The sequence below is a fragment of the Callospermophilus lateralis genome, chromosome 10 (genome assembly GCF_048772815.1).
Source record: "Callospermophilus lateralis isolate mCalLat2 chromosome 10, mCalLat2.hap1, whole genome shotgun sequence".
Taxonomy (NCBI): domain Eukaryota; kingdom Metazoa; phylum Chordata; class Mammalia; order Rodentia; family Sciuridae; genus Callospermophilus; species Callospermophilus lateralis.
The window spans coordinates 97005470-97030340 of record NC_135314.1 but is presented as its reverse complement, the minus strand read 5'-3'; the positions used below and the strand labels follow the sequence as shown (position 1 = coordinate 97030340).

General features: G+C 34.8%; 1 protein-coding gene across 1 annotated transcript in view; it reads left to right on the top strand.

Moving 5' to 3' along the window:
- Positions 1 to 24871, top strand: part of Serpini1 (serpin family I member 1) — an 82570-nt gene that overhangs the window by 43791 nt on the left and 13908 nt on the right. The window contains exons 2-6 of the mRNA XM_076867469.2: positions 4528 to 4795; positions 5954 to 6184; positions 7876 to 8070; positions 9639 to 9843; positions 18666 to 18763. Of these exons, the coding sequence (XP_076723584.1) occupies positions 4546 to 4795; positions 5954 to 6184; positions 7876 to 8070; positions 9639 to 9843; positions 18666 to 18763 (979 nt within the window). The 5' untranslated portion in view covers positions 4528 to 4545. The remainder of the gene's footprint in view (positions 1 to 4527; positions 4796 to 5953; positions 6185 to 7875; positions 8071 to 9638; positions 9844 to 18665; positions 18764 to 24871) is intronic.

Sequence of the window (24871 nt, the reverse complement as noted above, 5' to 3'; positions counted from 1 at the left end):
TACCTTCTATTTTTTGCCCTCAATAAACCTAGGAAAAGAGATGATGCATATATAGAATTATCTTTAACAGCAGGAAGTAGTGGTGTATGCTGTTGCAGACATAGAGATTAAAAAAAAAAATGTGGTGAGATATCAGAGGAAGGGGAAGTTGCAGTTTTACCTGAAGGGCCAAGAGAGTATTCATGAAGGAGGTAAAATTGGAATAGAATCTCGAGGAATGTTTAGGATTTGAACATATGGAACTGGGTTGGGGTAATTTTAGGGAGGAAAAAAAACCCTACATAAACCAGCAACAAGAGAGAGAAATACTGAGATATATTTTGCACAGAGGGGTCTCACTAGAGTTGCAGGATCCATGAACAAGAGTTGTGGGTAGAAAGTTATGGTGGATCATAGTGCAAAGGAGGCTCAAGACTGAGAGAGATTGTGAGGTTTGGTAAATAAGGTAATAAACTGGCCATAGGGCATCGAGACAGTTTGATCTGAAGGCAATTGATACGTTGGAGTGAAGAGGGTAGTAAGCAAGGATTCAAAGAATGACTGGGAACCAGTAGCATAGTCTTTGATAATGCATTGGGAGCAAGAATCACTGTTGTGGCCATGGGCTGAATAGGGAGAGACACCAGGGATGCAGAATGGAATAAATTTTCACAATCCATTGAACACGAGGGGGAAAGAGATGCAGAAGAGTCAAAGACTGATATTGTAAAGAAATAGTTGAGTTTGATTAATAAGGGGTCCTGTTTAAGCTGTCTTGTATGCAAAGAATCCACAAGAGTTGAAGAATAAATAGCCCATGAACAATTAGCAATGTACATCAGAAATAAATATAAAAATAAAACCAGAAATGGAATTTTACTTTTTTGTGTGTGGCGGGTGGATAATCTGAATGGATATCATAGTTGAAGTATCTTTGTTTTGAGTTTTCAGAGGTTTATGACTTCCCATGACTTACTACTGAGGAGAGAAGAGAACAAAGCCAGGGTTAGATTCATGGGAATGTCTACACTAACAAGAGAGAGCATGGAAAGGAAACCCCACCCCTCACCAAAAAAAAGACCTCCAAGCAATCAGAGGCAACTGAGGTGCAGAGAGCCAACAACCAGGTGTGGGTAGGTGGACTCAGAAAGGCTGTGCCTGGCTAGCAGAGGTAATTTTGCTGAAATCTACAAATTTGGCCTTTAATGGAGGAAGGCTTACTTAACTATGGCCAAAAACATACATTTCCAAAGCAGAGTTCTTTCAATATTTACCAAAATGTTCCCTGGCATGAACTGCTACTGCTATTTTACAGCCACAGGCTCCTAATATCCTAGCAGAACATGTTATCAGTGGACACTGCTGCTTACTGCCCTGGAAAAGCCCTTGCTCACAAACATAATGGGTGCTTTTCCTAGGAGTTCTCTAGAAGCCCAAAGACACTTTAGGGGTTTTGGCTTCACTATCCCCCCGGCCCCGCTAAAGGAAAAACTGCATGGCCGCAGGACCAGCAAACACTGCTTCTTTTTGCATCTGGACCATCTGCTGTAGACTAAGGGTTCTTCATGTGAGGCCATTGAATATCCTGGCCAGATATAATTTTCAGTTATCCATGTGTATGTATTTTTCTGAAAGGTTGATTTACCCTTCTCTTAATTCTTAAAAGACTTATTTTCTTAAAAAGGTAAGAACCAGTATAATATGTTTTATACTTGTGCACAATGATGTGAGTTTCCTGAGGACAAAAGCCTGTTTCTATGTATTTTCATATGTTGATGTTACCTCTGTGATCTTGGCTGAATTCATAGATAATGGTGCTATATTACATGGGCCAAGAGCAATGATAAAATACTCATCTTAGTTCTATAGCCTCTTTTTTTGACTTGGCAACTCTGCCTACAAAATGTATTTTCTCATAATAATGTTCACCATTAGTAAAACTTGTAGCTTAAAATTAGCAGTTCACACATTTTTTGTAAAATAGTTTTGTGAGGTAGGGGCTTTCCAAGTTTTTAGAGAATGCACGTGACTTGTTGAAAGCTATACAGCTTGATATCAGACCTGGGACTTCAATCCAAGTCTTGTTCTCCAAGTTGCATATCTTCCTGTTTATCCAAACACTGGAGAAGGAGTTTACTTTAGTGTTTGAGGCACTGTCAAGTGATTTAAGCTCTAGTCCTGGCTCTCCAACTTCATATGACATTGCCAAGTTCCTAACATCTCTAAGATTGCATTTCCATTTATAAAATGGGGGCAGTAAGAGTTCCTTCTTAAAGGGCGATTACAAGTTTAAATAAGATATATTCTGTAAGTATGTGGAAAATGTTAGCTATGATTATCTCATGATGTTTTATTTGTAAATAAAAATGCCTATAAACATATGATAGGCCTATCTTTGTTTTCTGGAATGTATTAATTGGTCATTGATTGGAATTCTTTTGGTTTTTATGAAGAAAATATTTTTAGTAGCCTGAAATATGAGCTTGTCCTAAAGGCAGTAGTTTCTAAATAGCTGTATTATTATCCTAAAGGCAGTAGTTTCTAAATATAGCTTATTATTGACTAATAGAAACAACTGTCATATAATGAATTTAGTTTCTTTGTTTTGTCCTACATAATAAGTAGTGTTAAATGAGTAATGAGGCCTAGGTTTGGCCTTTCAGCAAAGATGAATGATAACTTATGGGAGGACTTGTTAAATTTCCTCCTGAACCTAGAGAGAGAAATTTCCATCTATTCTATTTCTATCTAGTCCTGTAATTTTCTGGAGCACAAAAAGAAGTAAGAATGCTCCAGCAACTGCAGCCTTCCAATGATGGTAGGCTCTTAAGACCTGGCTTCTGTCCCAGGGCTGCATGAGGTACATAGCTTGCCTTGCCCCAGTAGCAGCCACTCCATTAGCAGCAGGGGTTGTAAGAGTCCATATTGACTCATGCCTTCATATACAAGCTAGAATTATTCAAATCTAAATACAACAGCAGGAAGGTAAGGGTTAGGGGAGAGGATCTTGGAAAAAATAAATAAATAGATGCTTCTAACTCGAAAATGTGAAGAACTTATAAATTGACCAGGCAGTTCTCTGAAATTGGAATTTCAAACATTATAGGACTAATTAGGATCTTCTGACGCAAAACCCTGTTGGAAATAAACTGTTCTTCAGTTAAATGTGTATGGACTCTCTTATTTGATTAATGGAGGAGACTGTTAATGCCGAGTCCTAATTAAAATTCAGTTTTCCTAATGTGTTTATTCAATGGCAGTTTATGTGTTATTTTAATGATGAGTTTCAAAACTGATCAAGAGTAAATAAATTACTTAATTATTTGAATAAACAGTTTTGCTTTCCAGATGCCTGCAGTGACAGAGTAGGAGAATACAAGGAAAAGGGGGGGATCCTGTCCCCAGTGTGTACTGGTCAGGCTATTGGTTGAGAGATGGGCTGCTAGAATACTGGCATATTGAGAGGCAAAAATGAAACTCGGAAGGATCGGGGAATAATGTTTTCTTTTCCCAAGGGAAAATGGGACCTTGATACCCTTCTGTTTGGTTCTAGAATTGTCTCATCCTGATAGTTAGAAATGCTCATTTCAAAAACAACCACCAATTGGTTAGTATAAGCTGAAATGGTAACATAAGCCTGAGTATAAAAGGAGCATTTTGTAGCAAGAATTCAACTTCATTTTCAACTTTGGCTAGAGGTTCCTCCGTGCCCAAAGATTGTCACTGAAAACAGTAACCTCATAGGGAACCAGCATGTGAGGAACAATTCACAGGCTTGTGTTGAGTCTGCACCTTCTCTTTTTGGTTATCACTTTCCATGAGTTCTGTAACCTGGGCAGAATAAACTGAGACTTGTGGCATGGGTGTGTCTGATCTCTTTTTATCAACCGATAACCTAGTTGTAAGGTGTATTAATTTAATAAATTGTAGTAAATGGATAATGCAACATTTTCAAATGCCTAATTTCACTAGTTCATCTCAAGCCCTGTAAACATCTTTGGAATTTCATTACCCTTGTCCTAGAACTATGTACCTTATTAGAAGCTAGGGTAAGTTGGTTCAAAATCATGATCAAAATGTGTGGTGAGGCTATGAAGTCATTAAACTAGCCTCACCAAGCATGACTTTAGAATTACTTGTATATGTATTTTTATTTACTCTAAACTTCATGAAGGTGAGAATCATGGTTATCTTGTTCCTGAAGGAATCCTCAGAACTTAACAATGTTATTTGTTTATTTGAATATTAATTGAAGCATTAGAGGTAGGACTTTCGCGGTTGGGGGATTAACTTGGTGGTGGAGCGTGTTGCTCGGCATTCATGAGGTCCTGGGTTCAATTTCCAGCACCAAAAAAAGAATAAAGAAAAAAGAGGACTTTCCCACACATTCTTTAATGAGGCTTTGTTTTAGAGTTATTAATATTATGTATGTTTAGAAATGTTTGGTTCACTTCACAAATTTTCCAAGAAATAATCTCTTATATATTTACCTTATACTCTATAGCTTTGTGATAACTGGCAATTAATATGCAAATTATTGTTTTTTAGGCTTGAACCTATTCCAGTATGGCTTTCCTTGGACTATTCTCTTTGCTGGTTCTATACAGTATGGTGGTAGGGGCCACTTTCTCTGAAGATACCATTGCTGAGTTGTCAGTGAATATGTATAACCATCTTCGAGTCACTGGGGAAGATGAAAATATTCTCTTCTCTCCATTGAGTATTGCTCTTGCCATGGGAATGATGGAACTTGGCGCTCAGGGCTCCACTCTAAAGGAAATCCGCCATTCAATGGGATATGACAGCCTGAAAAATGGTAAGTGTGCTTGAGTTTGATTTCTCAAGATGGTTTGGCTTTAACTTTGAATTCAGTTATGTTGTCCTATGTCAGAGGCAGCAATGTTTACTCAGGGCAAGAAATGATCTTATGAGATGACATGGCCAACTTGAAGGATTAAGAAGAGAGAAAGGTTGATTTGCTAATTCCTGACTCCATCTTGGCTGAGTGAATCTAGGGAAATTATTTCTTTTCAAAATGATTATCATTTCAAAAAACCCCAAAGTGAAAATAATTCTGGAGTTTCCTATCTAGAAAGGCCTGTATTCATCAATTATGATACAAATGAATTAAAAATGACAACTGTAATAAGTGCGATGAAGGCAACTTGGTTTTCTGAGAATATCAAAATTTTTTGCTTAAAATCAACTTTATACTTACTGTATAAATAACAATAATTTTGAAATACTCTATTATTATTAAACTTATATGTATTAGAGAAAATTTCTAGCCAAAAGATATTTTATAGTCATTTTGATATGACATCATACGATGTCTATTGTAAGTTTTCTAGTGTATATATGAATTAATTTATGAAAAAGTTAAGAATGAGGGGCTGGGGTTATAGCTCAGTGGTAGAGTGCTTGCCTAGCACTGGTGAGGCACTGTGTTCGATCCTCAGCACCACATAAAAATAAATAAAATAAAGGTTGTTTTTTTTTTTAAAGAAAGTTAAGATCTAAAACAATTTCCAATGTATTTTCTAGTTACAAGATTTGAAAAGTCCTATAAGAGTAAAATTTAAAGGAATATCTTGAATTTTAAACTAGATAATTAAACTTAGTGCTTCCTGATAATTTCAAAATAAAATAAGACTCATTTAATGAGAGTAACCTGAGTACTTTGAGACAGAACTTAAAAAAAAAAAACACTCTTACTTTGTAAATTCTAGCAAGATAAAGAAATATAAAATAATATCAGTTGAGAATATTAAGCTGCAAAAAGTTAATTTGACCATCCAAAATTGACATAAGCATTGGAACCACTTTACCATTGCCAATGTAGAGAGTGTCCTGCTGTTTTCTCCTTGGGTCCCTGTTCTCCTAATGTCCTTTACTGGGTTGTAATGTTCTTTCACTATCCTTGGTCTTTTGCCATGTTTGTTCCACTAACAAATTTGTCTTTTTCATCTTGCAGGAGATGAACTTTCTTTTTTAAAGGATTTTTCAAATATGGTAGCTGCTGAAGAGAGCCAATACGTGATGAAAATTGCTAATTCCCTCTTTGTGCAAAATGGATTTCATATCAATGATGAGTTTTTGCAAATGGTGAAAAAATACTTTAATGCAGAAGTAAATCATGTGGACTTCAGTCAAAATGTAGCTGTGGCCAACCACATCAATAAGTGGGTGGAAAATAACACAAATAGTATGTTCTTTCTTTCTCTAATAGCTTAGTTTTAAGCATCTTTTATTTCTGAAATGTTCTGTCCCCTCACTCCTTTCACATTTTGAATGTTAGATAGCATTGAGTTGGGTACGCAATGACAATTTTATGTAGGCTACAGTCCATTTTAGAGATATTGCTTATGAATGAACACTAAGGAAGAAGTTAGATCTTTAGGCATTGGAAAGGATTTGGGCACTAATCACTTGAAATCTGGGCTCTTATTGATGGGTTTCTGAATAGTAATGGTAAGTACTATATGGAATGTTGCTAGAGCTGACTAATAAATTATTATTAGATAGAATGGCAGAGGTTACTATTAGCAATATGATTAAAATATAATTAGTTAAAATCAGAATTTAAAGATATTTACTGGCTTTTGAACCACAGAAATTAATTGATTATAAAACAATTTGAGTAGGATTTATTTTTTTAAAAGCAGCCCAATTTTATCTGGAAATTAGAAAAAGATATATTTTATTTTAAATTTAATTTCTTATATGTATTTAAGATTTCCAGATGTTTCATATTTTAACCATTTTATTTTCTAGTTTTACCCACAAAAATAAATGAAATTAAAATCTAAAAAGACTAATTAAAGGTAGATTAGATGTTCATTACATCAATTCCCCAAATAATGGTAATCTAAAATTTTAAGTTGGAAACAAACAAACAAGCAAAAACCCTAATCAGATACACTGAACACTATAATTCATAAAATGCGGAGACATCCTGTACCTTAAGAATTGCTATGACCAGGGGTTGGGGTTGTGGCTTAAAGGTAGAGCTCTTGCTTAGCATGAATGAGGCACTGGGTTTGATCTGCAGCACCACATAAAAAAATAAAATAAAGACATTAAAAAAAAAAAAAAGAATTGCTTTGACCAAGATAATGAGAGACTACAGAGCAAGTTTTGGTCCTGTTTTTCAATGATGAGATTAAAATGTAGAATAGAAGATACGCATTTTAGTGGTTTTCTTTTTCTTTTTCTTTCTTTCTTTTTTTTTGGCATTCAGATAATAAAATCAAGAATAATAACCTACCTGAAAAAGGTTAAATCATTAAAATCTGTCAGTTTTCAAACAATTTTAGACACATTTAGCAAACAGCAAAGACCCGATATCTTTCAAAATCAATTTGAGCATTTCAAAAGATAGAAAACACTGCATCATGAGTTCCATTCAATTTTGCTCATTTGATGTCACCTCGCCAGGTGCAGTTGTTGCATTGGCAGGAAGATGTCCAGTATTCTCAGGGGGAAAGTTTGGATTGGATAGCATTTAATCAGCTGTTCACCCATAAATTTAGAAACATTTGAGTGCTTACTTTGTGTCAAGAGTGTCATATGCACTATTATAACTAAATAGCAGTGAAGGCTGAGATTCTATCAAATGTGTCTCTGTAGTTTGGGTGTCAAAAAAAAAAAAGATGATGTTAAGTTGATGTTAGTATTATGTTAGGTAGCATTGTTGTTTTGATACCCTTAATTGTTAATTCTATAATCACATATGTGTGTAACATTTTTCCTTTGAAAGATAATTTTTATTTTTTTTATTTTAAATTTAGTGTATAATTTTTATGGACCACTCTGTTAGTGGATTGATAATCTTTTGATTTCCCCTTCAATTTCTAATTTAACTGAATTTTCATCTGTTTATGTTTCTTCAAATAGATCTGCTAAAAGATTTGGTGTCCCCAAGGGATTTTGATGCTGCCACTCATCTGGCCCTCATCAATGCTGTCTATTTCAAGGGGAACTGGAAGTCACAGTTTAGACCTGAAAATACTAGAACCTTTTCCTTCACAAAAGATGATGAAAGTGAAGTACAGATTCCAATGATGTATCAACAAGGAGAATTTTATTATGGTAAAACATTTTTTGTTGTTTTTTTCTTTCCTCTTGTAGCATATTGACAGATTTCTAAGAAAGAACATGAAATATTCACTACTCACACTCTTTGTTGATCTAATTTGGGCTACGATTCAGTTTCCTTGGCTGCATTTTCAAAGATTTGTAATTAGATATTGAGTGAATATCATATACATTGACAGTTTTCCAATATGCTTCTTAAATTTATAAAGCTGATCCCACCTGCTGAGTGGGCTTTATTTATCCAAAAAAAATCTGGCATTGTACAAGAATGTTCTGATTTATTCTATAAATCACTGACTTTGGGATGTTTTTAGTGTACTATGTGATTCACTAAAAGATTTGATTTGAGTTTCTTACCACCTTTTGATTTATAAGCATTCTTCTTACACAAGAACTTTTCTATATCTTTGTTTTATGGCACCCTTTAGAAGTTTCTTCCTATATACAAAACTGAATTGTAATACTTTGTTAAGTTCATAGGCAGAAATGTATTTTAAGCCAAATATATGTTAGAATATTCTATTTCAGAGTATATTTAATGTTGAAAGACTATAATTCCTGTTAACCAAGTTAACAGTCAAAATATGAAAGAAAAATACCCACTTATATGAAAATCAAAATGTTTAGTTTGATGTCTAAAAAAACCAATGTCCACTATAGGAAAATATTCATAACAAAAGCATTACACTTATTTTTGAAAATGGAGACAATTTAAAGCAGTGGGACATAAGTTTTATTTTTGTTGCTGTTTTTTAAAAAAAACTTTTTAAAGCCCAAATAATTTGGCTAAGTTCATATAATACAAAGCCAATTTACCGTGTTTACCTAATTACCTAATCTGGAGATCTTATTCATCATAAATACACTAGACGACTCTTGAAGGAGGCTTAGATTTCATTTTAGCTGTGTACCCTTGGCCTTACAATTTAAAGTTGTGGTGATATCAGAGTACCAAGTATTTCAAAGTCAGGTTTACCATTCTTTGAAAATAAGGAGAGGCTGGCTCAGTGGCGCATGCCTATAATCCTAGCAGCTCTAGAAGCAGAGGCAGGAGGATTGGGAGTTCAAAGCCAGCCTCAGCAATTTAACTAGGCGCTAAGCAATTCAGTGAGACCCTGTCTCTAAATAAAATACAAATAGGGCTAGGGATGTGACTCAGAGGTCAAGTGCCCCTGAGTTCAATCCCCAGTACCCCCACCCCCACCAAAAAGGGCAGATAATGATAAATGTGCTTTATGCCCAACTTGAAGCCAGGGCTTTGTTGTTCTAACCAGAGTTTTTCACTGTTGCTAATGATACTCTTTAAATATATTGAAAAATCTCATTTAAAAAATAAATCTAGAGAATAGGTTATAACTATGTGAAATAATTCTGAAGATTTTAAAATTAAATAAATTTTAGAGGACTGAGGAATCATTTAAATTTCAAGGTGTATTTTCAAATGAACTTTCTTTTTTTCAGATGCCAGAATTTCTTATTTCACACATACTAGAACAAGAAAGTTATAACAAATTTTAATTTTTTTAAATGGGTCTTTTATGATATTTCTTTCCTTTTTTTAGGGGAATTTAGTGATGGATCTAATGAAGCTGGTGGTATCTACCAAGTCCTAGAAATACCATATGAGGGAGATGAGATAAGCATGATGCTGGTACTGTCCAGACAGGAAGTTCCACTGGCCACTCTGGAGCCATTGGTCAAAGCACAGCTGATTGAAGAATGGGCCAACTCTGTGAAGAAGCAAAAAGTGGAAGTATACCTGCCCAGGTGAGGGGGTCCTATGTGATCCCTCCCACAGCATGAGGAGATGGGTTGACTCAGAAACATTCTTGCAGTTGTTTTTGAATTTTTAAGTGTCCTCCTCTCTCTCCCCCCCCACCTCTTTCTTCTTTTCCTTTTTCTGCTCTTTCAGATTCTTTCATACTCAAATGGTCCTGCTCAGAGACATATGTTCATTTATTGATTCATTCAGTATAATATACAAGACTCATGTTCAGATATGATTCAATATCCTTAGCTTCATTCTAGAAGATTTTTTTTCAACCAAATGTCTCCAAATTTCATTTGCTTTGACAGTCTTTTGTAAATCGTTATGAAAGTTGATTATAGCTCAAGAGAAAACCATCTCTGTCATTAAGAACTGCAAGAAAGTCACTTTGCTAGGTGCTGAGATATAACCATAAATAAGCAAGAAGAAGCAACTGTGCTCAAAATGAATAAGATCCGTGCTACCAGAATGTCCTGAGCACCATTCACTCCATCTGCCTCACCTCTGGCCACTCATCACATCAACATTTGGTAGCATGTTCCATCCATGTGCTTGTAGTATTGCCACATGCACCATGTTCTTTTCATGCCTGGGTCTCCATTTATTTGCATTTACCAAAATGTCCTCCTCACATTTCGTTGCCCCAAATTGTTTATTTAGGCTTTAGGATCAGCTTGGACACAGTTCTTCTAGAAAGCCCTCCATGAAGTGCCTATTGGAGCAGGTGACCCTCCCTCTTGGTTGCTTTTGCACCTCCATATTATTATCTGTTACCATCCCACAATAACATTACCTTTTGTGAGTCTTGTTTTCCTTCTGTGATTTAAGAATAGCACCCCTTTTCTGTCTCATCAAAAGGACATGGTAAGTGAAAATATTTATTCTATCTTTGAATACCTTAAAACCTAGTAGGGAAGCTACATCAGTTACCACATGTAACCTGTCTATCGACATAATGTGTATATTTCAACTAGAAAACAAGACATATCAATATATAACGGATCATCTATGTGTATATGTGGCAGCACAGTTTTAACGCTCATTAAGAAAATGTGTTCATATATGAATATTGAAAGTTGGTAAATAAGACAATAATATTAAAGCTGAATTATTAAAACTCAGTCATATTTATTCTGATTTAGGAATTTTTATTTAAATGTTATTTATGTCTTATGTAAATGCCTATTTTTCAAAAAAAACTTAGTTGATTTTTTGGTGTATGTTAAGGAGATCTATTGGAAACTGCAGATATTTTTGGCTAGAAAATCATGTTATATATTTATAATCTACCCAAACATAATATATAACCACACATACCATTGTCTGCTTATAAAAAAGGTAATAACAACCCAAATTGCTCAATTATTTTAGTTTTGACTAGGAGATTAATATGTATCATTTTCCTTGAAAGTAGTTTTCTGTTTTTAATTAAAGCTTTATAGTTATACATAGTAGCAGGGTTCATCCTTACAAACATATATCATGCAAATTGATTTCAGTTCATGATCCCCACCCTTTTCTCCTCCCATCTTCCTTCCCCTCCCATGTTCTCCTTCCTCCACTCTACTAGGCTTTCTTTCACTCATCTGTTTGTTTGTATTTGATTGCTTTTTTCTCCCTGTGCATAGAAGTGAAGTTCTTTGTGGTATATTTATATATGCACATATATGAGTTTTAAAGAATTCATTCTGCATTGCCTCTCCTTACCTATCCCTCTATTCTGTCTCTTGATTTCTTCTACATTACTGATCTTGTAAGGTTTCTGTTCTAATTCCTAAGTCTTCAATCTATTTCAATTTGAGTTTTTTTGCAGGGTGAAAGATAGGTTTCCAGTTTCATTTCTCTACATATCCAGTTTTCCCAGCATCATTTGTTTAAAAGGCTGTCTTTTCTCCACAATTTATTTTTGGCACCTTTGTCAAATATTATTCCTCTGTAGGTATATGGATTTATCTCTGCATATCATATTCTGTTCCATTGATCTTCCTGTCTATTTTGATGCTAATACCATGCTGTTTTTGTTAGTACAGCTCTGAAATATAATTTCAGATCAGGTATTGTGATGCCTCCTGCTTTGCTTTTCTTGCTTAGTATTTCTTTGGCTGTTCTGGTTCTCTTATTCTTCCAAATGCATTTGAGAATTGTTTTTTCTAATTCTGCAAATAATGTCATTGGTATTTTGTTGGGAACTGCATTAAATCTGTATATTGCTATTGATAGTATGACCATTTAAATAATATTTATTCTGCCTATTCAAGAACGTGGGATCTTTCCATGTTCTAAGGTTTTCTTTAATTTCTTTCTTCAATGTTCTTTGATTTTCATCATAGAGCTCTTGTATTTCCTTGGTTAGATTAATTCCCAAGATTTTCTTTTCTTTTGAGATTAGTGTGAATAGTGCGATTTTTCCGATTTCTTCCTTGGTTGAAACACTGTTGTAGTATAGGAAAGCTATTTATTTTTGGGAATTGATCTTGTATCTCTTACTTTGCTAAATTCATTTATAAGCTCTAGAAGTCTTCTGGTGGAGTTTTCTTTTTTTGGGGGGGTCTTCTAAATACAGGATCACATCATCAACAAAGATAGTTTGACTTCTCTTTTCTTATTTGTAGCCCTTTAATTTCCTATTCTTGTCTGATTGTTCTGGCTAATGTTTCAAGGATTGTACTGAATAGGAGTAGTAAGAGTGCATTGTCTTGTTCCTATTTTAGAGGAAATGCTTTTAGTTTTTCTCTATTTAGTATGATATTGGCTTTGGGTTCCGTTGTAAGTGGCCTTTACAATGTTGAGGTAAATTCTAAATGGGTGCTGGATTTTATCAAAAGCCTTTTCTGCATCTATTGAGATGATAATTTGATTCTTGTCCTTAATTCTAAGTGGTAAATTAAATTTATTGATTTGCCTATGTTGAACCAACATTGCCTCCCTGGAATGAAACCTACTTGATCATGGTATATTATTTTTTTTTGATGTTTCTGAATGCAGTTTGCTAATATTTTATTAAGGGTTTTTGCCCCTATATTCCCTGGGAATATTGGTCTGTAGTTTTCTTTCCCTGGTGCATCTTTCCTTTTGGTATCAGGGTTATACTGGCTTTGTGGCTTGTATTTGGGAATGTTCCTTCGCTTTCAATTTTATGGAAAATTTTGAAAGACTGGTGTTAGTTCTTCTGTAAAGGTCTGGAAGAACTCAGCTGAGAATTCATATGGCCTTGTGCTTTTATTTTGGAAGATTTTAATTGCTGTTTCAATTTCATTACTTGATATTGGTTTCTTTAGGTTTTCTATATCTTCCTAATTCAGTTTATGCAAGTCACATATGTCTAGAAATTTGTCAATATAACAATAGGTTTCTATAGAAAGATGTCACTGTGATTCTATTTTCAAGGAGAAGTAGTCAGTGAATACCTAACAAAGCCAATTTTGAAAATATATAATTGACTTTAACATACTTAATATATAAACAATGTATCTTAACTCCAAAGAACAATATTCTTTTGAACAGTAATAATTCAATTTAAATTATTATCTAAGTTAGGTCTGAAAGGAAAGTGAGGAACTAGGAGATGAGCGAGTGAGAAATGAAAGATGGAGACCAGGCAGAGATTCAAAGGAGATTTTATTTGTCAGAGCTGACAAATAAAGGCCCATCTCTCCAAAGATAGAGAGAGGCAACATAGGCTTGAGTTCTGGGACTTTCATGGGGCAGGCTCAGAGATTGTTAGAGCTGGGCGGAGTGTTAAAGGTGGGGTTGGTATGAGGGAGTCATGAGCCTTTCTCAGAAAGGCCCTGAAACTTTTTCTTAAAAATGACAGCTGTCACTTAAGATGGCTGTCTAGATGTTTAGCAAGGACCTTACAAGGTCTAAACTTGCAAATCGTTTAGTCCATGTTAACCATCATTTAGTGAAATTTTATTATTATTTTTGTATTTTCCCTTGAATTTTATAGAAAATTTCTTTTGATAATATGAGAAATTCAATGCAGTACTAATGCTTCCCTTATTAAATTCCATAAGTTAAGTATACTCTCTGCAAAAGCTTCAATTCTGTGAAGATATAGTCATTTTGGAGTATTTTAACAGAATGCTAAATGAATACTTAATAAGTATTATATATTCTAATTCGACCATGTTCATAAGAAAATGTGGCCTTCGGGTGCTGTCCACTGAGAAATTGAATGTGGCAGCAGAAGAAAATTAAATTTTCATTTTCTAAGAAATACTCTTCAATTATGAAACAGTTTAGCTCACTTGCTCATGTTAATGCCTGTTACTAAACCAGGCACAGTTAATACCATCTATCCATTTTTCCAGGAGTTCTACAAACTTTCCTTCTGCATGGCTAATGCACAGATGAGAAGGCTAACTAAATAGTTAAATAAGATAAAATTTGTTTCCCTTTTTTAACAGATTGACAGTTTTAAAATACTTGCATGTTCTAGTAACCAATGGGAAACTGTCCATTCCCTCCATTTTATAGCATTAGGGTCCACAAAATGTTCAATGAAGGTAATGATTTGTGTGACCCAGTTTCAGCAAAGGTAAAAATATTTCTGATAGCTGTATTCTAGGTTTACTCTGTATCAAATTATTTGTATAGTTTTATTCATGTAGAGTTATTATTCTGAAAATGCAAACTTGCATTTCTGTAATTTGACCATGTTCTTGTCCTACTTGAGAGGGCAAATTGCATTTCTGTAATTTGACCTGCTTGAAAGAACAAACTTGGGTTTCTATAATTTGACCAAATTCTTTTCCTGCTTGAAAGATACTTTTGCTTTCTACCAGACTAGATCTTATACAAACATATTCTAAACAATCTCCTTAACAAGTATAGGGTATTTGGCAAGTAGAGTGGAGAAGGAGCAATTACTTTTGTGCTCTTCTGATTTTTTTCCCCCTGAACGATAAATTCCATAAGAACTAGATGCTGAATTGAAATTGAATTTTTATTCAAAATATAAAAATGTATGTAAGATGCTATACCTCCTTGTTATATTATCAAACCCAGTGAAATACCACAATGTTTATACACAGTTGTACATCTTTAAGATTTAAAGATTGCCAGATCTTCTTCCATTTTTTTCACTACAGCAGCAACAACAAAAAGCAATTGTCTAATATATAAAATATATGTGTATATATCTAAAAAGCGATTTGGAATAATACCTAACAAAGAGTAAGCATCATATGGTTATTCTATTATTGTTTATTGGCTAGGTGTTCATTTTAAGTCCTAGTACTTATTTTGTGTTAATCTTATAGGCAGATTTACATATACTTTTATCTGAACAGGTAAAAAAAAAAACAACACTGTTATCTCTCCATTGTGTGCTCTTCCTTCTCAGTCTTTACTTAGGTGTGAGAGTATCTTTCTAGAATCAACATCAAATATCATAATACTTATTATGGAAATGCACCTTGCTGTCCTATCATTCCATCTGATTTTTGTAGTCTCAGATTTCTCATTTTTGATCAGAGTATTGGAAATCAAAAGATGTGAAGTACTGCTTCATTTTGTAACCACCAACCATTCTGTTGCTTTGAAACTATTATCTATTAATAAAGCATTTTAGTTTCTTGTGTTTAAAAGACAAATATCATAAGCCATATGATTTTGTTCTTTAAAATGAATGCTCTCTTTTGGGTTTTTCTACAAAAGGTTTGATTATTTCTCGACTGCTTACAGATTTTATAATCTTCTACATATGGGATATATATATTTTTCTAACACTTGTTTAACATTTCTCCTCAGCTTTCATGCTTCTTCCCGTTACATGCCTCTTCAACTTATTCAAATAGAAAGTTACAAGTGTATGATGATATTATTTGTCTTTGTTAAAATAGGTATTCCTTTTGTCTTTAAAAATAGCGATGGGGCTGGGAAGTAGCTCAGTGATAGAGCTCAGCGATAGCATGCATGAGGACTGGGATTTGATCCCCCGTACCTCAAAAAAGTAAATAAAAAGTAGTGTTGTGGCTTTTTATTTTAAAAAGTGAAAAGTGCAATCTCCCTGTAATTTTTTTTTATTATTTTTAAAAATCATTATATCCTCATTTTACCACCTGTTACCTGTGTACTTAGGTCAAGTTGCACAACTTTTCTAAACTTCTATTTATTCTACATCTTAGAGAAAAATAATACCTATCATTGTGCTTTTTGAGATCATGATGGGAGGAATTAAATGGGATACTACATGCTCAGTTATTTTCACAGTGCCTGGAACATAGGAAGCATTCAAGATAGGGAGATGACAAAGATTATTTATATTAATAATTAGTCTATATTAAGTGGAAAGATATAATAATTGAATTATAACTATTTTCAATGGGTTAGCAAGGAACAATAGGTAAGACATGGATAAATGGAGATTATTTATATCTTTCTTTAACTTTGAACAAAATATCTTATGAACTCCAAGATTTTATTTCATTTGATCTATATGGTTTGTCCTATAAAAGATATTATAAATACTGGAATGAATAAATACTAGATTTAACTAATTTATGATTAGAGTAGCAGGGACTAATCTAGTTATTTAACCAAATTATTCCAAATACTACTAGTATGCAAACATAGAGCACCTATAATTACATGACATATAATATGGTACACAGTGTTGATAGTTTCTGCCCTACACTGCATGTCCACCCATGCCATCCCCATCTGAAGATTATTAGAGGCTTTATTTATCTTTTTAACAATATTTTGAAGTACATATTATAATTGCTATTTTCCAAGTTCAAGTTCACCTGGATAAATTTCTCATCTTTGCCTGACCTGCCAGCCAGAGTATGAAACAAATCAAGTTGCTATTAAGAAGTGTAAAGAACCCACTACTGGTATTTTCTTTTACTTTCCTATTTTAAATGAATCAGGATATTATATAATTCTACTTGAATCTAGATTCCACCTCTGCCACTTAATAGCTGAATGACCTTGGTCAAGTTATTTAACCTTCTGCCACTTAGTTTCTTTTTTTTTCTATTACCCAAGAATAATACTAATAATACCTGCCTAGTGGCGTGACATTTAAATTAATGTGGTGTTTAAACTTTTGGGACAGTTCTTGATGTATAGGAAGCTCCTTATAAGTGCTTAAAAATAAACACACACACACACACACACACACACACACACACACACACACACATACACACACACACCCTGAGCCATTGGGTGTGTTCTCTGAGACACTGGATTTTCTCACCTGTTCCTTTTGTGAGCTGTGTACCCTAGAACAATTCTATTTTCATGATCAGTGTTTACTTTTGGTAGAAAACAAAATAACTAATATTAAATCCAAGTTAAAGTATAAAATGTGGTAGAATTCAATATTTACATCAATATGTTTGATATTGCATATAACCTGTCTGTTGAACTTATTTTTCCATAAGCATAAACCTGCTAAAACTGATTTTCCATGATCAATCCTCTTCATATCTGGGCTTGTTTATAAAAATTATTTCCTTCTAGTTCTTTTTAAGACATCAGAAATATTGCTGATATAATTTTAGTAACTGTCATAGATATAGCTCATTTAAAGGCATAATCTATTGCCTAAAAATTTATATTTATAAGCTGTATTTATCAAAAGGCAATATCTTAGAAAAAGGAAAATGTTTACTTCTGACCAGTATTTATGATTTCTTAAAAATTAATAAACATATTTCCTTTTTAAAAGTGTATGTGTTAATGTAGGCATGTTGGTCCATAATTGTCACTAGAAAGATTGGTGATACAATTCATTGGTTTGGGGGAGATTCCATATTAACCAATATGGTTCTAGTGTGGAAACCATTTTTAAAGTTAATATTCTGTTTATTACCACTACATTTAATGTTGTTTTTCTTCTTACAAAATTGGTGCACATTTATGTATAACTCATTAAGTCCATAAAAATAAAAATTAAAAGCCACTTTTATTTTGTTTAAAAAAACTCTTCATTATAAATTCCTACAGTTTCTAGAATGTGATATTTTACTCAGTTTCACTGATTGGTGTTGATATTTTGATAACACCCTTATTTATGTTCTCAAAGTTAGTTTAACTATGAAGACGCATTTTTAATGTGATAATTGTTGTGGAGTTGAAATGCTGAATGCATTAATTTTATAGCAGAACTTGCCTCTTATTTAACCCTGTCCATGGTAGAGGGTGGATGAGCAGCATAAATTGACCAAAATACTAAGTAAAAAATAAAATACATTGGATAAATTTATGATTATTACCAGCTTGAAAAATCAAACATAGTAGATACTAGGTCAAAAGATTTTAAAAGATATTTGTTTATAAGATTTACATAGCAATTAATGATTCTTGATTTCAAAATTCATTTATTCGACTGTATATTGCAGTTTTGTCTGTATTATATTTTTTCTAACTCATGAAATTAAATCTTATTCTGTTACATCATTGTCTTTGATGCCCCCTGTTTCTAAAAGAACAATCAAACACTTCTTGCAATCAAAAGCCAAGTTTAGCAGTGCATGGTGGTGCTGCATACACTTGTAATCCTAGCTGCTGGGAAGGCTGAGACAGGATGGTTGCAAGTTCAAAGCCATCCCCAGCAATGGCAAGATGCTAAGCAATTCAGTGAGACCCTGTCTCTAAACAAAATACAAAATAGGGCAAGGGATGTGGCTCAGTGTTTAAGTGTCCCTGAGTTTAATCCCCAGTACCCACCCCTGAAAATAACCAAGTTTTAACATAATTTACCCTCTACAAAATAGAGTTTTTGAATCAACATATTTAATAGTTAATTCTTGTCCAAAGTAACAAGATTCTGTAACTAAATACTTTACCTCTGTATGTTTTTCAGGTTCACAGTTGAACAGGAAATTGACTTAAAAGACATTTTGAAGGGTCTTGGAATAACTGAAATTTTCATCAAAGATGCAAATTTGACAGCCCTGTCTGGTAAGAAATGAATACCAATTTTTAAGAAACATTATTCTTTACAGAATAAAATGATGCTTTTAAAAACGGGAATATTAAATTTTCTATTTACCATGGAATTCAGAAGTAAAGTTCAGCTATCACTTGCCAAGTAAATCTAGCAAGAAGTTTATTTAACTTCTTCAAGTAAAACTATGAATACAGTTATAACATTAAGTTTGTATTATGTGGTGTATGTCTTGTCTTTGATAGAAGATCATATTCTCCAGGAGATCATCCCTTCTGACACACTGCCTTGTAGAATCAATAAGTGTGTTGATTGAATATCTCAATATGTTCCAGTGTAATGAATCATAGTAAAGAGAAGAAGAGAAGATAAATGAGTGCCCCCTGCTGTAAGGACTAGACCAAAGATTCTTTTTAAAGAATAAAGAATACCCAGCGAGATGATGTAAACCTTTTTCTGAGTCTTCAATAAAAAGCAGTGTTTTTTAAGAAGTAACTTCAAAGTACATAGGCTTATTGAGGTGTTGAGTAATTTATTCTAAATACCCCAAGGAAAAATCAAGTTGAATTACTGGATTCAGAACCTTAACTTGTTTGGAGTAAAAACTCATGAAATGTTGGTAACATTAAAGCATTTAGAATGTGTAATTAAAATAATTTTGGATGTGTTTTTAAGTGGGTAACCCCAAGGAGCTTATCATTGGAAAAAAAGCAATAGTGAGCTTAAGGCTTATATTATTTTATATCATTTCTTTGAATGGGAGGAAAAATAGAATCTGGTTTCTGATCATATAGGATAGTTATATAGTAAGATCAAGCAACTCAACTTGCATGTCCCCTTTATATGCAATTTAATTGAACCCTCTTCTTCAGTTAGAGAGCATGCAGGTAATAGAAAGGTTTTTTTGTTTGTTTGTTTGTTTGTTTGTTTTTAGCAGTTCCCATGTTACAAGGAAGAATTTAGGTTTCCTCTCCTGAATCGGCAGCCTATAAACAATTAAGTTCACCAAACTATAGCTTCTAAACCTCGACTGAATTCAATGAAAACAGATGCCCCCACTTCTGAAATTGCTTAGGGGGCACATACGTGCGCGCTTGTGCTTGTGTGTGTGTGCGTGTGCGTGCATGTGCACACACTTTTGTTAGCATGTGTGCATATGAGAGAGACAGAGAAGGGGGTCATAGCTTTTAAAAAATGCTCAAGGAGTATGTGATCAGATAATCCCTTATCCTTCCAGATTTTGTATTGTGTAGATTGTTTTCTAAGCAGCATACAGCTTCTGGCAGTGAGTTGATACTGATGAATTTGGTACCACAACTTCTACCTTTCATTCAGAGAGCTTACAGCCCTAAGCACTAATGGAGGTTTTCTAAATGTCTATGATATAAATATTCCTGTCTACAAAAGAGAAATGAGTTTTCCCTGAGTAAAGTTTTCATGACTCATATCCAAGTTCTTAGGGCTTGGAACTCCTCATTGGGGTTGCCAAGAAGGTAGGACGGGTGGAGATTCAAAAGATCATACGGTGTCTCTTAGCTGAGTCAGAAATACATTAATAGTTGAAGCATAGCACAACTTAAAGTTGGAATGCTCTCTTCCTCCGGAATGAAGAGAATCTGTCTTACAACACTGGCCAAATTCCAACTGGATAATTATATTCTCCTTTCTCAACATTCTCTCTATTCAGTTTGATTAGTGATTCCTCACTGCCTCACCCAAACATTCAGGCAGTTATTTTACACAAATGCAATATCTGCTGCCTCTCTGTCCTGAGGGAGTAGCACTGCAGTGGCAAATCAATTATTGTGGTCAGTGTACCTTATAATTTCCGACATATTTGGAAGGTTTATAAGGTAATATTTAATTGCCTTTACTATGTACAGAGACAATGGACCATAAATATGCAGTATGAATGCAGATGGTTTGGAGATTTGAAATGACATTAGAATTGCTCAGAGAATTCATATATTCTCTATGCCAAAAAAAAAAAAATCTGTTTATTTGATCAAATTTCCATGAGTATCAAATCCTGCCCAGTGTCCTGTTCACAGATCCTGTTCTGGTACCTGGCACAGGGCTGATACACACATGGCACACAGCAATGTTTACAGAAGGATAAAATGGATGGAGGGAAAAAGGGAAAAGTTTTCTTTGCACACATCTTAAGCATTACATTTCTTAGAATATTTGTCTTCTTATAATATCACTTAGAAATCTAGCATTTTCTATTCTTAAGCACCATCCAGTTCAGGTCTTCAGGATCACTTGAAAGAACAAAAGCCAACCTCTCAAAATTTCAGCAGGAATTATTTGATTTGTATGTTATTAGCTTTATCAGAATGTTGATAGCTCTGGCAGTGATGATCATCCCAACTAATATATGTAGCTTTTCTTTTCTGTCCCTTTCTTCCTCTCTTGCTCTTTCTTTCTAATTAATTTTTGAATAATTCACTCAAAAACTATCCACTGTCCCAAGTATAAAATTTCCCTCTCTACTTCCTTTAAATTTGATAGCATTTATCTCTGCATCATTTATTTGGACACCAAATGCTCTGCCTGTGCTAGTTAGTATCCTAACTAGTACATAGCTCGATTGTTGCCTCTCCAAGTAGCATGAAAACTAAGTAACATGAAAACTTATAATTCTAATATAACCTACCAAACTACCCAGGAAAATGATTTGCATGCATTTGGTTACTATTTTTTTTTTTAGAGAGAGAGGATTTGATAGTGATGAGGGTATGTAACATTAATTGCCTTCCATGCCGTTTATTTCTTTCATTAAACAACTGCTAGAGAGGCAGTTAGATGAGAAAGGTGCTATATCAGGAAAAAGAAAAAAGAAATGATTGTGATGTCATGCCTGACATAAAAGGTTTGAAGGACTTATGGTAGAAAGACATAACAGCTGGGTTTAATAAAATTTAGACTGATACACATGTTTTATTGAAACAGTGGTTCTCAACAAGGATGATTTTTTTTCCCTGCCCCACACTCCCAGGGAACATTTGACCTTTTTGGCTATTACAATTGGGGGATTTGTCTACCTACTGGACACATTGCTCTAAACTTCTGCAATGCTTGGGACAGGTTCCTTATAACAAAAAATTACCAATACAAAATGTCAATAGTGAAGAGGTTAAGAAGCCTTCCATGAGAGCATGCACAATGGAAGCAGAAAAGAAGAAAATTAAGTGGCAAATGGGAGCTTTTGAATCAAAGGCAGGGGAGAGTATGTGTATGCAAGTGTATAGGTTTTTGAATGCATAGGACATTTTCAAACTGCATTTCAAAAAGTGATAATGATAACAGCTGCTTCTAGAACAGCAGCCTGCTAGATGAGAGCATTTTCATTTCATACATCACTCTTCACTGGAATTTTGCCTTGTGTGTGTATTACTTTTTCAATTAAAATTCTTACTTAAAAATTAGAAAAGGTGTTTTAAAATTACATTAATGGAATTAATTGTATACTTGAAAGCACCCAGTGAACAATTCAGTCCTACCATGACATTGATACATTCTTCAATTATATAATGAAAATTTTATCTTTCTTCCAAAGTAGCAAATGTGATTTAGAAAATAGAGAACAAAAACTGCTTCACCTTCTCTTGCTTCCTGAAAAACGGAATGACTTGAGTTCTTTTGCTAAGACTTCTGGGATCCACTCTATCAAGAAATTGCATTCCACTGCATCCACTCTTATTTCAGACTCTCATTACCCCTGCCCTGGACTATTTCAATAGCCTTCTAATAGTTTCCAATCTCTCCCTAGTCTGATCTGTCTCATCCACCACTACTGAGAAAACTCACCTTAAGACCTACTCTCAGATCATTCCAAGTCTTGTTCAAAGCCTGCTTTGGTCTGCAGTGCCATCCACTGCTCCACAGGGCCGGAGACCTCATCTCCCTCCAGCCTTTTTTTCTGGCTGATTCTTCACACACTACTTGTGCTCCAGCTCTGTGGCTCATCTCCCCGGCTCCCCACGGTTACGAAATCTCCCCTGTCTGAAATACTTTTTTTTTTCTTCCTTTCTTTGTACCAAGGGTTGAACCTAGGGGTACTCTACCATTGAGCTACATCCCCGGCCCTTTTTACTTTTCATTTTGACACAGGATCTCACTAAGTTGCTGAGGCCGGCACAGAACTTGTGATCCTCCTGCCTCAGCCTCCTGAGTCATTGAGATTACTGATATATGCCACCCTGCCCAGTTCTGAAATACCATCTGAACTCAGTCTCAGCTGAAGTATCTCAACTTCAAAATCAAGCAACCATGATTATACCAACCAGAAGTAATCACTCATTAAATTCCTGATATTTTGTACATTTCTTTATGGTGCATGTCACATCTTATCTCATATTATTGTTACTTTTGTGTTTAACATTCCCTGCTAGAATTTAGACAACCCAAAGATAGATTCTTATGCATGTTTCCTCAGAGTCCCCCACAGTGCTTCCTGCTTAGTTCTCACTGAATGGAGAAAAGAATAAGATGAGATGCTTCATATTTTTTTATGTTTATTTCTTCATTTCAATTTGATATACATTGCTTTTGATGCTAAATTCCATTAACATAAAACACAGTAAATACTCATACAGTAAACAGAGAGAGTGCTGAGAATCATTTTCTTCTCAGGCTACATTTAAAATGCTCATCTAGTTGCAGTGAGGATCCTGCTATAGAGTGGGGCTATCTTTGTAATGGAAATGAATGACTGTCAGCATTTGGATTAATAGGTAATCCTCTTGGAAGGTGTAAGGGGAAAGAGAAAGTGAGTACTAAATCCTTCAGCATGAAGTATGAGCTTTAATAAAGAAGCCAATAAAATAAAGGAATTAAGAAGACAAAGAGAAAGCCACATTCAGGTCAGACTCAAGTGCTGTGGATTTACACTGGACCAGCTCCTACATCCTGCCCTTGTTTGTTCTCTTTCTCCTTGCACCTGTAAGCCAGAGAGTTGGTTTCTCTTTCATTGCTACAATTCCAGTTCTGCTTCTGCCTTCTTGCCTGAGCTAGTGCAACAGCTAACTTGCCCTGAGCTATCTGCTCATTCAATTCACCTTTCACAGCTACTACCACAGGTGTCTTCTAAAATTATAACAGGTGTGTCCCATTATTTCTGGACAAAACTCAGGCTCTAACCTTATAGTCAAAGCTCCTAAAATTATGCTTGTCTCCTGCCCACTCCTCCACTTTCTCATAGCCCAGGTTCCAAATGGGACTTTCATGTCATCCCCTCTGTTCTTTTCACTTTGCAAATACAATCTTTTTTGCTTGTCTATGCCCCCTTCTCTGACTTTCACTCTTCTACTTCAAGAACCAGCCCAAATGTCACCCTCTCTGAGAAGTATCCCCCTGACACCCCTCCTCCTTCCTAGGTGGTTTACTATTCTTCATCTGGAACCTGGTAGCACTTTGCACCTACCTGTGTTATTGCTTATCTTGCCTTTTCCTTGGACAGTTTGTACACATTCTCGTCTTTAAGCTCAGAGCTTTTCAAAAGCAGGGACTGAGCTTAGAGTTTGTCCTCTCCCCAGAGTCCAGCATGGTGTTGGAAGGGCAGGATTGATGCTGAATGGGAAAGTGAGTAATGGCACTTGTTGATACCTGGCCACAAGTGAGAGCTCTTCTGTTCTGCCCTCCTTGCCACATGGGGCCCCCAGTGGGTCCCGGATCAGGGCTGACTTGTATCCACCTCTGCATTAATCTTCATCTCCACTTGAAATGCAACTCTGCCTTCAGGCCTTTCCACAGCTGGCTCCTTTTTATTCCTTTGGTCTCAGCTGACATTGACCTCCTCAGACACGCTTTCCTCGTGTTCTTTGTCAAACACCAGCTCCTCAATGGCTCTAATCACTCACCTACACATCACTTTATCTTGTTTCCTTGGTTATTCTTACCATATCCTGAAATTGTGGTCACTTATTGATTTGCTTTCCTTTACTGTCCTTCTATTTATATCTATTTTCTTCTTATCATCAGTTCCTCATGGTAGATCCAGTGCATCAATAGTGTCTGACACATAGTAGGTGCACAGTACATAAATGAATGAACAAGTAAATAAATATTTGCTGTCTCTGAAACAAAAATCTATCCAGAAGAACAAACGACAAATGCTA